The 16,542-nt window shown below is 39.8% G+C and overlaps 1 protein-coding gene across 3 annotated transcripts in view; it reads right to left on the reverse strand.

Moving 5' to 3' along the window:
• Positions 1-16,542, reverse strand: part of grm8b (glutamate receptor, metabotropic 8b) — a 205,872-nt gene that overhangs the window by 11,998 nt on the left and 177,332 nt on the right. For all 3 annotated transcript variants that reach the window (XM_048158683.1, XM_048158682.1, XM_048158684.1), the window contains 2 exons: positions 10,615-10,751; positions 6,654-7,589 (listed from right to left, as the gene is read on the reverse strand). In XM_048158683.1, coding sequence (XP_048014640.1) covers positions 6,654-7,589; positions 10,615-10,751 — 1,073 coding nt within the window. The remainder of the gene's footprint in view (positions 1-6,653; positions 7,590-10,614; positions 10,752-16,542) is intronic.

Raw genomic sequence — 16,542 nt, forward strand, 5'->3', positions numbered from 1 at the left:
ACTAAAAAAACATTAAAATCAAATAAATGTCGCTTAATTTTACATCTGCAGCAAAATTAGCTCAAATACATCAAGAATACATCGCATATTCCTATAGCGTATCCTGAAAAGCACTTGTGCATGTGTTTGTATATTTTTATGTGCTTATTGTAATTCACAGCGTCAGTCAGTAGCACCAAAACAGCAGGGGTAAAAAAAAGAAAACACACTCTTAAAAAGCCATACGAAGAAGTAAACTCCATTTAACTAAAGATCTTTGGGGAGCTTAAGTGGTTTAAAAATCAATGCCACAGCATGTGACCGGTGAACGAATAAACACAACCAACTATAAGCTGGAACTCATTCAAAATGTCTGTAAAACTGCGGATGACTCATCTAACTCTGATTACCCCCGGCAGGCATCCTTTCCTCATCTTTTCATCTGTTCCCCTCTATTCAACTGTACTGCAAAGTGAGGGAACTGACAGAAAACCAATGGATATAGTTCCTTCCCACACAAGCAATCCCAATACTAAATGTACAATTGGTCCCTCTCAATGAGGAAATGCACAAGCAGTAATGCAGAAAATAAGCAGAAATGAGGAGACGCGCACAAGGTTCAAATTACACGCCATGTATAGCTGTAAAGAAACTTGGAAGTTTTAATGAGCACAGAGTGAGGAGATGTGAATAAGAGAGACATGCCTCAATAAAATACTCATATCTGTGTCCTCATATTGCAGTGGCTTATTGCAATAATCTTTTTAACATCAGTGAGGGCGAAAGAAATAAGCCCGTGAGAGATAAGGGAAACGGGAAATACGCTCAACGGATTTCTTTCCATTTGGACTCAGTCTTTTGTCATGTGGAGGAATGAAAAAACGGTCTGATTTGAGGGAAACAATTTCCTCTTTTACATAACTTTTAATTTAATTCCACCCTGAGGGCCAGCTGTTTACCACAACGTTTGTTTTCGTAGTGTTTGTTTCTCAAAATGAATGCTAGAGTGCTTTTATGTTAGATTTTGTGGTTCCGCTAATCCCTTGTGTATGTGAAGCCACATCACTGAGCAAAAATAGCCTATCATAACTCACTTATGCTAATCTAAGTGAGATATGCTATCTAGCAGATGATAATTAAATGTTGGAAAAGCTGAGAGGAAGATTTTGACATTTTGTACTATATATAGACTAAAAAGCTGGCTAATTTGCTTATCTAAAATATGTAAAATCAAGCTAAATGATACTTGAGCTCAGTGAAAAACCTGTATAATTACATAAATATGAATACAAATGCCTTACATTTGCAAGCCAGAAACATACTGTGCAATCAGGGACACAAATGCTTGACCAACACATTGCACTGTGTAGCTGTGATGCTAACAGACCTGAGATAATCCTGACTGTAGAAGAAGACGAGTTGTGTTATAGCACCCCTTGTGGCTAAGCTTAAAATGCAGTGCTTATTATATTTGTTTGATAATGAACTGCGTTCTGACACATTTCCAAACTTCTGAAGTTGAGCTTGTTTTGCTTGCAGATCTAATGTGAGATTCTTGGCATTAATGTTTGGTCACATTAGTGAATTGTCAGTGAAATTTCAAAGGCTGAGTCCATTTATTTATGAAACATTGCTCACACAGAATTCACTTCCAAACCAAGAAGCTTTCTGTTGGTCAGCATGGCAAATCTGTGTGACCAACTTGAACCTTTGCATGGGTAAATTTTTGCTAAATGCATGGTTTCCTAAGGAAATCACTGAATTTCGCCTGTAAAAATTTGCTGAACAATGGTAAATGTGATCGCACCTTAAGAGTGTGGGGTTTGAAAAAGTTTGATACTTAACTTTGTTTCCCATCACTAATAAAGTAACTTTTAAATCAAGTAGTTTTATGTTGGTCAAAGTGGCAAATGAAAGCGACCAACTTGAACTTGTTGTGAAATCTGATTGGAGATATCTTTCTTAATTGCATGGATTACTATTGAAATGGACAAATTTTGCCAATGAAAATGCACCAATCAATGGTAAACGTGACAGCACCTTAATATTTTGGACTTAATTTAAATTTTAAGTCTCTTAAAGAACCCATCTAAATGTTGCCGATGGGGTGCGGTATAGGCATGTGATGGCATCAATGTTTCATATAATGATATTTGTTGTAGCTTTTATCACGAGGTGCAGAATTTTCTAAAACACATGCTGAGGTAAATTTGAAGCTGCTTCCACTCCATCATTTTCAATAGGTTGGCACAATGGATTACAGACCATTTAGCTGATTGGCAGGTATTTTGTCTGCAAGGGAAACTATCCAAGGGATAATCTATTGTAATGAGCCTTAGGCACGTCACATGCCGGGGAACATTGTAAGTGGAAAAACTCGATCAATGTCAATGTGCTTAAAATCCCCTTTTCTAATTACTACATTGAATCGCTCCATGAGCTAATTCTGTGTCGCATGCACAACTGGATTCGATACCATGTCAGGCTTTTCACAGGTATGTTGTCTTCAAAAATGTCACTGCTCAGCAGTAGAACAGTGTAGCACACCATTGGTGTCAAAAATACAGGTTACTAAAAGTGTAATGTTGCTAAATGTTGTACACACACAGTCACAAAATGAAGGAAGGAAATTTCGTTTTGGCAGGGAAAATATGATTAAACAAAATATGTGATGGATAACAAACAGTTAGACGGTCATTATCACAAAAATAAAACTGAAAGCAGGGGTGTCAACCCATTAGGTGACATAGACGACTGCTTAGGGCATCATCTCTTGAGATTAATTCACTTTTATGAGAAAGTTCAGTAGTTGATATATATATATATATATATATATATATATATATATATACAGACACACACACCTATTAAATAATCTAACAATAATTGTAAAAAAACAATTCATTTGTAAAAAAAAAAAAAAAAAAAAACTTAATATAAAGTCAGAATTTTAGAATTTATATATTTAAATTTAAAAAAACATTAACTTTGAAACAATGACACTGTTCTTGAACTGAAATAAAAAAACACTGTACTAAATGGACCAGAATAATGACACTATTGCTGTAATAAGATCCACTGGAGGCAAGCTTGAAGAACCCAGGTGCAGTTTAATCCCAAACATGAACAGATACTAAATAAACAGGAACTTGACTTGATCAAACATGGCTTGACATAACATGGCAGACTCATTAACCAGCAGTTACATGGACACAATGACTAAGGGACCACATAACATGAAACATGAGGGCAAGGGAATATCACATGACAAGGGGAGCACATGAACATGAAACAAAACCAAAACTAGACATGACCGATCCCCTCCTCTATGAGTGGCTCCTGACGCCCAACATAAAACCAAAACCTGACAAACATTCCAGGAGGGTGGTGGAGCGGAGGTGGTCTTGGGGGAGGGATGGAGGGCCAGGCCCGTGAAGGGGGACAGGACCTGGACCATGGCATGGCAATGGTGGGCCTGGGTCGTGGAGCATGGGTGGGCCTGGGCCGTGGAGCATGGGCAGACCTTGGCCGTGGAGCATGGGCAAACCTTGGCCGTGGAGCATGGCCAGACCTGGGCCGTGAAGCATAGGCAGATACGAGCCGTGGAGCATGGGCAGACCTGGGCCGTGGAGCATGGCCGGACTTGGGCCGTGAAGCATAGACAGATACGAGCCGTGGAGCATGGGCGGACCTGGGCCGTGGAGCATGGGCAATGCTGGCAGGCTAGGACACCTCCAGGGCGATGCAGGCAGTTCAGGGAGCCATGGAGGTGAAGGTAGTTCAGCAAGCCATGGCGGTACAGGTAGTTCAAGGGTCCATGGTGGTGCAGGTAGTTCAAGGGACCATGGTGGTGCAGGTAGCATGGCCTTAACAGGGTACCTATACTCCCCCAAAAAAATTCTTGGGAGAAGCTATGGTGTTGTGAACTAGAGCGGGGTTCATGGGCTGGGGCAGTCACTAGACTCTGGTTAGGGGCTAGAGCCATCACTGGATAGCCGTGGCCACAATGGTCAGTGCTGCACACTCTGGAGATCCTGGCGTGGTGGCCATGATGGCTGGAGACTGGCACGGTGGCCATGACATTAAAAAACTCAGGCTTGGTGGCCACAATGTGAAGAAGCTCAGGCTTGGCGTCCATGAAGCGAACAGTCTCTGTCTTGGCGGCCATGACGTGAATAAGCTCAGGCTTTGCAGGCCTGATATGAAGAGACTCAAACTTGGCAGGCCTGATGTGAAGAGACCCAGGCTTGGCAGGCATGATGTGAACAGTCCCAGGCTTGACGGCCATGACGTGAAGAAGCTCAGGTTTGACAGGCATGACGTGAACAGTCTCAGGCTTGGTGGATACTGTGGGATTTCGGGGCTCCTCCTTCACGAAACCCACAGTAAACAATGAGCCACTCAACCAAAGGGTAAATTCAATATATTCCTCAATTGTCCGGTTGCCTTGACAAAGGCACAAGAGGCGTAACTGCTGAGTTTATTGTTTTGAGGGTTTTGAGGGTTCCATGCCTTCGGTAGGTTGTGGACCTCTCCTGTCAACCATGGCTTCTGATTAGCTTGTGTGGAGATAGTCCTGGTTACAGTTACATCATCAATGTATTTGGTGATGTAGGCAGTGACTGTCTCAGTGTATTCCTGAATGTCAGTGTGATGGTTTTAAGTGGCTGCCTGCTTAAAAAAGTCCCAATCTGTGATGGCAAAGCAGTCCTGAAGTGCCACACACATACCTGTCTTTGAACTGGTTTGGTGACTTTCACCCTTGGTCTGTATGCTGGCATTAGCATAAGAGTGGTGTGGTCAGAGAGGCCAAGGTGGGGGTTGGGGGCATCACATTAATACTAACACTTACTATTCTATATATCTCTAAAAAAAAACTCCTTGTTATGTTTACTGTGCTAGACTAACTGGGACTAGTCACGGCACCTGCATATTGTTGTGCTATTGTTGGTTTGATTGCTTCTATTGTTCTACTCATTTGTAAATTGCTTTGGATAAAAGCATATGCTAAATGATTAAATGTAAATGAAAAAACTAAATGCTCAGTCAGTTATACAGTTTAATGATAATAACCATACAATAACATTTGACTGCAGAATGCAGTAATCGACCAGCCAGAATAAAGTATTCCAGAGTGCCAAAATATAACTACTTAGAGAAACCATCCATGCTAACAGAAAGCAGTTAGGTCAGCAAGTTCAACTTGAGAAAATCATGTTGTCAAGCTCTTGGAGATGAAATCTTAATGAGCATTTCTTTCAATCTTCAGTTTTTGCACAAATTGTCCTTTAACATAACACTTGACATCAATATCTGACAGCAAATCATTGCAACACATGCCACAGACGTTAGACATGCAGAGAAGATGCTGTGTTTTTAATCCTGGCTTCTCTCGGCAGCACTAACGAGCACTGGACAGAAATACATCCCAGTGTATGAAAGAACAGAGGGTACAGCCTACAGTCTGCAGACCACCACTGAAGTCATCAACATTATGAGACCCACATTGGCCCGGACCGACAGAGGCTGCACGCTCTATTTATGGCCCATTAACAGCAACACTATTCCTCCGGGTCATGTTTGATCATCTCCATATATCTGATAATGAGCATCTCTTAGATGAGTGCTTGTTTTCGATGCAAAAACTTAAAAGACTAACAAGGACTGTATACTGATGGAGCTGCCAATGAAGAGATGATATAGATGATCCTCAACTGTTCACTTCATCATGTTGCCACAAAAACAAAAGAGGTATGCAAAGATAGATAATGACAGTAATAACAATAATATACTGTATATAGATGTATATGCACTGATGGAGGGATGATTCATATTAAGTTTAATATAACCTAATGAACAGAACTGAAAATATGAAAACAACAAAATACTGCATTACCTAACACTGAAGCTTCATACATAACATAATTGCATACAGGCATTATGTGAACATAACTGAGCACAATTAGGGTGATCATATCAAAAAAGATGACTTAAAAGGCCATACAGAAACTCAAATCAGTGAATCTCCTTTTTAACCTATAAAATATTAATAAAAAAACTGATTTATTAGAGAGAACTAGGGGGCGATATGTAAAAAAATATTTTATCGATAATCGCCTTAAAAAATATCGCGATATCCGATAATATCATCTACCCGAGCCCCGCCCGGCCAAACAATTACTGAGGTAAAATGTATTACAGTGCCAAATGATGCAGGGAAAGCTGCACTGCAACAAATTCTACCGAATAATATTTAGGAAAAATATTGATCAGTCACAGTCCATCAGATATTTTAAACCAACAAGGACTTTAAATGCTTAGTAACGGAGTGCAGAGAGTGCGTTTGAGCCGCATGCCTCGCAGCTCACACCCACTGCAGCTCTGGTGGATCTCTGGATGAAAAAACCTTACTGACCCCAAACTTCTGTACAACAGTATAATACAGCATTCTGGTAACCAGTAACCAAAACTCAACAAATGCAGGTCAGCAGCGATGCTAAGGGAAATAAGAAACATTTTGGCTGTAAAGGTGCAAGATATATGGACTTGAACTTCATCACACGACAGGATGCAGATGATCTCAACATGGCAGCCACTGAGGGGAGGACTGACTGTACATAATTTGCAATATATTTATAAAACTGGACTTAATTAGCACTTTATCATAGACTCACCCGCTCTGCAGATTGTGCAGTCCCAAAGAAGATGGGTATGAAGGCCAGCCAGATGATGCAGGTGGTGTACATGGTAAATCCAATGGGCTTGGCCTCATTGAAGGTCTCCGGCACTCCCCTGGTCTTGATTGCGTAAACAGTGCACGTGACCATCAAAAGGATGCTATAGCCCAGCGAACAGATGAGTGACAGGTCCGAGATGTCGCACTTGAGCACTCCGCGGGCGTTTTCAGGGTCCTGCGTGCGCTGCTCGCCGTAATCCACAACGGTGTGCGGCGGGTCCGCCACAAACCACACAAACACACCCATTAACTGAACCGAGATGAGACTGAAGGTGATGACTAGCTGGGAAGCGGGGCTAATGAACCGTGGCGCCGCGACCGAGCACTTGCCCTGCTCAAAGATCCGATGGATGCGGTTGGTCTTGGTGAGCAAGGCAGCGTAGCTGAAACACATGCCGAGACCCAGGAAGATCCTGCGGAAGGAGCAGACGGCCACTCCGGGCGCTGCTATCATGGGGAACGTGATGACGTAGCAAAGGAAAATTCCCGTTAGCAGCACGTAACTCATTTCCCTGCCAGAGGCACGCACGATTGGCGTGTCGTTGTAACGTACAAAGGTCACCACAACGAAGGTGGTGGCGAGGATTCCCAGGATGGCAATGAAGACGGGCACCACGGCCCATGGCGAGTGCCACTCCAGCTTAATGATGGGGATCGGCTGGCAGCCGGTGCGGTTTTGATCTGGCCGTTGCTCATACGGGCAAAGCTGGCAGGTGAACTCGCTGGCCTGGTAATGGTAGCCCTCGCAGCGCTCGCAGTGCCAGCAGCAGGGAACTCCCTTCACAACCTTCTTCCGCTCGCCGGTCTGACAAGGCAGGCTGCACACAGATGCGGGCACGACTGCATCCCCGCTCGCCCATTGCATGGCATTCATCTGAAGAGAAAATCACAATTAAAGAGGAACTATGGGAGTTTTGGGGAGTTCAGAAACAGTGTGCACTGATAAAGAGAATAACTCCCTTTGGAGTGACTTTTTCATGCTCAAACACCAACATTACACACTAAAGTTGAAAACGTAAAAAAGCTAAATATGTCCTCTTTATTATCATATTTCATAGAATTAACCCTTAAACAGGAAAGAGTGGAAAATGATCAGCAAATGAATCATTTAGGCCTGGTTTCACAGATAGGGCTTAGATTAAGCTAGGACTAGCCCTAAGTTCAATTAAGACATTTACTCCCAGTTTCACAGACAAGGCTTAAAGGATTAGTTCACTTTCAAATGAAAATTAGCCCAAGCTTTACCCACCCTCAAGCCATCCTAGGTGTATATGACTTTTTTCTTTCTGATGAACACAATCGGAGATATATTAAAGGGATAGTTCACCCAAAAATGAAAATTTTATGTTTATCTGCTTACCCCCAGCGCATCCAAGATGTAGGTGACTTTGTTTCTTCAGTAGAACATAAATGATGATTTTTAACTCCAATCGCTGCCGTCTGTCAGTCAAATAATGCGAGTGAATGGGAACTTCTACTAATTCTACAAATCCAATTTAAACCCTGTGGCTCGTGACGACACATTGATGTCCTTAGACATGAAACGATCAGTTTGTGCGAGAAACCGAACAGTATTTATATCATTTTTACCTCTAAAACACCACTATGTCTAACTGCGTTCAGCATTCGCTTAGTGAGGTCTGATCGCGCTCTGACAACAGAAGTGATGTCTCACGCAGATACTTCAATGAGTGCTAGACATCACTTCCGCTGTCAGAGCACGATCAGACCTCACTAAGCGAATGCTGAACGCAGTTGGACAAGGTGTTTTATAGGTAAAAAATGATATAAATACTGTTTGGTGTCTCGCACAAACCGATCGTTTTGTGTCTTAGGACATCAATGTGTCGTCACGAGCCGCAGGATTTAAATTGGATTTCTCTAAGCAAGTTTTATTTACTCTTATAGTAGAAGTTCCCATCCACTAGCATTATTTGACTGACAGACGGCAGCGATTGGAGTTAAAAATCATCATTTGTGTTCTACTGAAGAAACAAAGTCACCTACATCTTGGATGCACTGGGGGTAAGCAGATAAACATCAAATTTTCATTTTTGGGTGAACTATCCCTTTAATAAATATCCTGACACATCCAAACTTTATAATGGCAGTCAGCGATACCAAGGAGTATGAGCTGAAGAAAGTGCTTCCAAACACATCCATCCATCATAAACGTACTCCACACAGCTCTGGGGGGTTAATAAAGACTGAAGTGAATTGATATGTTTGTGTAAAAAAAAAAAAATCCATATTTAACAAGTTATGAAGTAAAATATCTAGCTTCCGGCAGATCGCCTTCCATATTCAAGTTATGAAAAAAAAAAAAACGGAACTAGTGTTAAGTTTTTCTTTTTAGTGTTTTAAGTTGAATAGGGAACGCGTAGTATGTAGGTGTAGGCATAGGATTGCTTCGCTTCAAAAAGCCTTTATTAACCCCCGGAGCCATGTGAAGTACACGTATATGATGGATGGATGTGGATGGAGGCACTTTCTTCAGCTCATACTCGTTGGTATCGCTCACTGTCTTTATAAAGCTTGGATGTGTCAGGATATTTATTAATATTTCTCCGATAGTGTTCATCAGAAGAAAGTCATATACACCTAGGATGGCTTGAGGGTGAGTAAAGCTTGGGCGAATTTTCATTCGAAAGTGAACTAATCCTTTAAGCCTAGTCCCAGACTAAAACACATTATTGAGCCGTTTAAACTGAAAGCATATTAAGGTAACACTTTAGTACATGTATTTACTATTAACTACAACTTTTCCATCAATAAACTTCTAATTTACTTCTTATTTAGTAAGGTAGTTGTTAAGTTTAGGTATTGGGTAGGATTAAGAATGTTGAATAAGGTCATGTAGAATAAGACATTAATATATGCTTAATAAGTACAGCCAATATTCTATTAATATGCATGCTAATAAGCAACTAGTTAAAAAACTCTAAAATAAAGTGTTACCCATATTAAAATATGTCAGTATTGTTTTGTCTCAAGATGCACACCAGTAATGTTTTTTTAAGGCATGTTTATAAAAGCGGTTTAAATGTCCTAATTGAACTAAGGTCTAATCTTGGCTCAATCTAAGCCCTGTTTGTGAAACCAGGCCTTAAGTAGCTTTAATAAAGGTGCCCTGGAAAAAAGAAACATTACTGATGTGCATCTTGAGACTCATCTTCAACCTCAGGGATTGGCAGCTCTAGCTCTTGAGCTCAGCTGTCATGCAGAGTTTATCTCCATCCCTAATCAAGCATATCATGTAATTTATGACACAACATTTAATTTTCAAGTAATCCTGCTGACTTTGGTTTAATAACAGTATGAACAACATATGACTTTACTTTCCTTTTCAGCATCTTTCAAAGATGTTCACAATTAATATTAGCTCTTTTACTGAAGAAAAGTAAGATTAATATATAACTACTTTCCGCAGAGTCAGAATGTTCAGCATCATGGGCGGATTTATTGGTTTTAGGTCAGACTGACAAAACGACCAAAGACCATTTGAACCAAGTCATATGACTCACATACTCAAAACAAACTCAACTATGATAATAATAACAATATTGGGTGGAAAATTATTTCTCATGCCTCCTACAAGAGACTAAATGTATCTTATGGTGCTGTTTAAGGGTTAAGAACTTGTATAGGAATTTAAAAAAAATAAAGAATCAGCCAATCAGCATTTACGCCACATACACAGTTAAATTTACATCTATGCAGCAAAAATTCCTTCTGAATTACGGGTGTTAATTCAACACCACTAATTGTACAGTCTAATTGCCATAATCATAATGACAGTCATCTACACCATAATCATCATTATCAAAGTAAATAACTATTTTATAGGCAGCCTCTAAAATTTAAGCACACTTTAAAAGGAATGTAGATGAACTCCTTACATTTAAATGCAGCTGATCCGTCCAGTGGCCGATGATTCTGTACTCAGCCGACTTGTTTGTTATCTGATACTGATAGATGTCATAGCGTCCAGGGGCATCTCCATTTTCATTAAACACAACAAGGGTCTTGGCACTTCCTGTCCGAAAAGATGAAACAACATTATGATTGTCATAACACTGTGCAATGCTGAATCAGACGCCCTCAGCTACATAATCTCCCGTGGCCACGATGAATCAGTAAACACATTAGACATTACTTGAGACATAAAAACATCAGGGTTTCTGCATAAACAAAGTATGCATAATTCTCCAGATTCATTCAACCAACAGGATGAATAAATTACAATCGATGATAAGCTAAAAATGAAATCAGGGTCATATTCTGAACAAAACAATTGACTAAACTGCTAACAAAGCATGAGAGGATCTTCATCATTTGTTATCTGTTATTTTACAAAATCATTCCATCATTACAAAGCCCTGGTGAGGTTTCTCGGGCCTACAGGAGTCGTCTCAGATGAGCAATTTCAGCAGTATACAGAGCAGATCGTGAGGAGGGAGAGTTTGTATCAAATGAGCGTCTCCTGAGATGGGGAATCATGCATTATTAAAACACCTGCATACAGTCAGCCGTGGAGTGGGTCTGGAGGATTCACCAGAAAATGCTGTTCACTGCTATGTCACACCTCGAGCAACAAAATAATCAGATTGCTCAGAGTCTCACGCACACTTGATCATTTAAGATGCAGCATTACTGCGTACCAGGTAGCAGTACCAAATGAGCCAATTAAAGGTACAGTAAGCAATTTTGGAGAAATGCTAAAAACACACCTGTAGCCAATCAGCAGTAAGGGGCTTGTCCACTCATTAGGGGGAGATGCCTGTGTTGCATAGCGTGTTTGTGAATTTGGGGGAGGAGTTATCAAGATAGAAGCATCATCCTTTAGGGTAGGGGCGTTTGTGTTTTGGTGATTTCAAATATCAACATTGTTTCTCAGAAATTGCTTACTGCACCTTTAATTGACAAGTTTAGAAATTACTAATAAAGTGAGATGACTGATAAAAGAAAGTTCTCCCTAAATACTGTAGGTGAACTTTCTGGGAACTGTGGCATAGTGGTGGTCAATTTTCACAATCTAGTGCACTGTATCGGTATGACAAAATCTGTACTATTTGTATTGCCAAAAAGAAAAATTGTGCAAACTGAATAAATGCATATGAGAATGTGTAGTTTTGTTTTTCAACACAAAAACCTGCATCCTGTTTAGTAAACACAAAAAAGTAAGCTAGACAAAAAGAAAAGTACCACAGCAAAACAAAAAACGACACTGTAAAAAATTCTTTGAAATTTACGGCAAAAAGCTGGCAGCTATGGTTGCTAGAAATTTACCGTAAAAAATATGGTAGCAACATTTGAGGCAACTTAAATTTACAGTAAAAAACATATATCTAACTCTTACTCACTCTTTACTATATATATAACTCTTTACTCACCAGCGTTTTTTAAAAAAGTTGCCTAGTTGATATACCAACTTATACTATATATCTGTTTTGTAACTTTGTAATACACTGACAACCACCAAAAACAGGTGGTGATGAGTGTCTAACAAAGCGTTGAGTTCCCTCGAAAGGGAACCAACAAAACACACCACAACAAAACACAACCCAAAACAATAACCCAATTTTACAAAGCAATATAAAATAAAACTTAAGAAAAATAAAAAATAATAATAAAAAATAAAGGAAAATTAAGGGTCCGTTTACACGACACAATTTTCAACTAAAAACGGAAAACTTTTTTCGTTCCGTTACACGACAACTGCGTTTTGGGGGCCTGAAAATGCAAACTTTTGAAAACGATACCATTATTGTCTCCGTGCAAACTACAAAAACACAAATCTGTGAAAATGGTGATGTCATGCACATGCGTATTATGTGTTTAGTCTATAGCCAGGCGCGTTTGGCTCGAGTGCTCTGTAAAAGAATGCGTATGTGCGCAGGCGTCTTTCTTTACAAAGTGACATCGCCAACTACTGGCCTGGCTTGTGTAATACAGCATTTTTAGTCATTTTCGAGGATCCTTGTGAATGGGGATCGTTTTAATAACACTGACATTGTTTTTTTGTAAACATACTCTAGATAAAGCAATACAGAAACTTTAAAGGTGCCCTAGATTATGTTTTTAAAAGATATAATATAAGTCTAAGGTGTCCCCTGAATGTGTCTGTGAAGTTTCAGCTCAAAATACCCCTTTTTTTTTTTTTTTATTAATTTTTTTAACTGCCTACTTTGGGGCATCATTATAAACGCGCCGAATTTATGCTGCGGCCCCTTTAAATCCCGTGCTCTCCGCCCACAGAGCTCGCGCTTGCCTTAAACAGTGCCTTAACAACGTTTACACAGCTAATATAACCCTCAAAATGGATCTTTACAAAGTGTTCGTCATGCATGCGGCATGCATGCATCGGATTATGTGAGTATTGTATACTGTTATATTGTTTACTTCTGCTTTTGAATGAGTTTGATAGTGCTCCGTGGCTAACGGCTAATGCTACACTGTTGAAGAGATTTATAAAGAATGAAGTTGTGTTTATGAATTATACAGACTGCAAGTGTTTACAAAATGAAAATAACGATGGCTCTCTTGTCTCCGTGAATACAGTAATAACTGATGGTAACTTTAACCACATTTAACAGTACATTAGCAACATGCTAACGAAACATTTAGAAAGACAGTTTACAAATATCACTAAAAATATCATGTTATCATGGATCATGTCAGTTATTATTGCTCCATCTGCCATTTTTCGCTATTGTTCTTGCTTGCTTACCTAGTCTGATGATTTGGTTGTGCACATCCAGACATTAATACTGGCTGCCCTTGTCTAATGCCTTTTATAATGTTGGGAACATGGGCTGGCATATGCAAATATTGGGGGCGTACATATTAATGATCCCGACTGTTACATAACAGTCGGTGTTATGTTGAGATTTGCCTGTTCTTCGGAGGTCTTTTAAACAAATGAGATTTATACAAGAAGGAGGAAACAATGGAGTTTGAGACTCACTGTATGTCATTTCCATGTACTGAACTCTTGTTATTTAACTATGCCGAGGTAAATTCAATTTTTACATTCGAGGGCACCTTTAACAAAATAATCTAATATATGTCTAAAAATATCATGACATCTCTCGGAAGATTGTTAGCATGGTAATGGATATGACAATGTTAATGTATTTGGTCTTGGTGGAATAGATCTGCTACGCAGCTGCTAAATTGCTGCTGCTGCTGAATTGCAAGAACAGGAACTTGCTACTGCCAATACATATGCCGATAAGACATAGTGCTGCTGCACAAATAGCATATATCAATAACCCATAGCAGATCTATACAGGTGGAGCTGGGGAAGGTGAAGGGTTTTAGAGGAACTCTGAAGCGCGCTGCAAACTGCCATTTAAATGTGTGAGCAACAAGCTCATTGGCTGCAGATGTGACATGGAGCAATCAGCTTGTGCCAGTAGTTAACGCTGCAATTATCATTTCATGACAGAACTATGTATAATTAAAAAAATAATAAAAATTGAAAATAAAATAAAAATGTATGATATGAAATGAAATGAAGTTTCAAAGCATGGAATATATTATGAATGTAACATTAAGAATTATTTAAGGTAATGATAAAAAATAGAATAAGACTAAATTGGTCAATCATGGGCATTGGAAGCAAAAAAAAAAAAAAATGTGGGTGGATCCTCCCCCAAAACAATTTTACTGGAGTAGATGCCATTTCCTGTATTCTGGTGCCTTTTAACTAACGGAGTGTCTATTTGCGAACCTCGGCAAACACTATGTACACTAACTGACGGAAGACACAGGATTGATTACAACAGTGATAGTTCAGGGGTATGGCGCATAGCAGAAAGTTGTGACGCAAATCGACCCGAGGTTTGAATTTGCCTTTTGCCGAACTCGCTTCACTTCCTTTTCCCATCACATATCAGATCACAAAGGCATTTATTTTCAATAAAAAAGAAGAAAATGTTCGAAAAGTGGAAATAAAAGGGAGGGCTTTATTGTCCCAATAAGGCGGCATCCCTTTAATAATTTTAATAAATACAATAATTTACACTATGTTATTATTGCATAAACAACCACACTGAGGTGCAAATAGTGGCTCTGAATGAGCCAAGTGGAATGGATTTGAGGAAGCAGTAGCATGGAGGTCAAGGCTGTAGCTAGAATGCGGAATAGAGTTTAATTTATTAGGGCATTCCTCAAGTGAAATGGATTTGACTGACGGCGCTCTGAAAAGAAAACAACTTTTTGAGCAATGTTGCTTGGGCACTTTCCCATTGAGAATGAGCAACAAATTTATATCTGGATACTTTAGATTGGTCGTGGGCAATTTTTTGAGATTATCCAATCAGAATGCTAGCAGCCGATCACATGACCGGCTTGGAGATTTCAGAAAAAATTCAAACAAGATGGCGGCCTCTCAGCAGCAGTGGAGCGAAAAAAAGGAGAGTGAACTTTGAACTATCATTTTACGCTTAAAATCAACCAAAACGCTTAAAATGCTTAAAATACCAACAGGTGACAAATATAATGTGCGTTAGCTGTAATTTAGCCATCAAATGTTTTCAGTTAAATACTAAAAAGACGCATCCTGTTTAACATCTGTAGTGGCATAGGCTGTAGGGAGTATGGCACATGAATGTAGCTTTTGACGCGATTGACGCGGGTTCGAATCCGCCTTTTGCCAAACTCGCTCTTCTCCCTTTTTCTATCACAAATCAGATCGGAAAGGCATTTATATTTAACAAAAACAAAGAAAATATTTGAAAAGTTGAAATAAAGTGCCTAACAAGTGTATCATCACCTTTAGAGAAGGTAAAAGTGAGTGGGTCCAATTTCATTGGTCTTAAAAAAAAGGGTGGATCTTGTCCCACCCACGTACAATGGTTCCGACACCCATGGGGTCAATAACAGTTATAATGAGTCCCAGACAGAAGGCGGATCACACACTGTCCCTCACGTAAACTGCCTGTGCAATGCTTCTGTTTTTGCTGTAAAAAAATATCCAGAACAAATTTGGTGTAAGCGTCTTCATCTTGATGCAGGACACTGACCATTCTCTAATCAACGACTTGATTGCGGCCTTTCGCTAGTGCAATCCAAACGCCTCATACAAAGACTGTGACAATACAGAAGGAATGATTAGAGGGTGGAGGAGATGTTTTGATTAAGCCAAGTCTTGGTTTAATCACAGGTTAGACCTCATTTTCAAGACTTGCAATTAGACAGAAGTAATTCAAAGTGCTCTGTGGAAAGCACAACACGGAAAGGGAACGTGCCTAAAACAAACGAGCCATCCTACTGTAATTTATGCGTGGCGTGTAGGCACAAGTTTTGACTTGATCTCGGCATTACTTTTCACAGTATATGCATTGCAGATATCATCCGCAGTGGAGTGAATCACTCTTGTACACTGCCTGAAGATGTATCTCATTATAACACTCCACGGCTAATATTCAGCATCAACAATGAATCAGCTCAAGTGTGCTGTATTTAAAGAGAACAAAGGCAAACGAAACAAGTTCATATGAGCATTCGGGACAGAAGATCAAAAATGTGAATTATGATGGCATATGAGATGAGATGTGATGAATCGACAGCTCCAAAAACTCCTGGAGAATCAGTCTCCATTATTAGGGTCAAATACACAATTCCCATATGTGTGAAATGGGCTACTTTTGAACCGCTACATCTTAGTTAATTTCCTACGAGTGAAACACCTCGTGGACTCGAGGGAGATTCATACTAATAGCTATTTGATGGAGCTCATGCTCAAGTGGTGTGTTTGCCAGCTCTCTTAAGGGAAGTGCTAACCTAATCAACAGAAGTTGAATGCTTGAGAGTCTCATACC

This window comes from Megalobrama amblycephala, linkage group LG15, assembly GCF_018812025.1.
Source record: "Megalobrama amblycephala isolate DHTTF-2021 linkage group LG15, ASM1881202v1, whole genome shotgun sequence".
Classification (NCBI taxonomy): Eukaryota; Metazoa; Chordata; class Actinopteri; order Cypriniformes; family Xenocyprididae; genus Megalobrama; species Megalobrama amblycephala.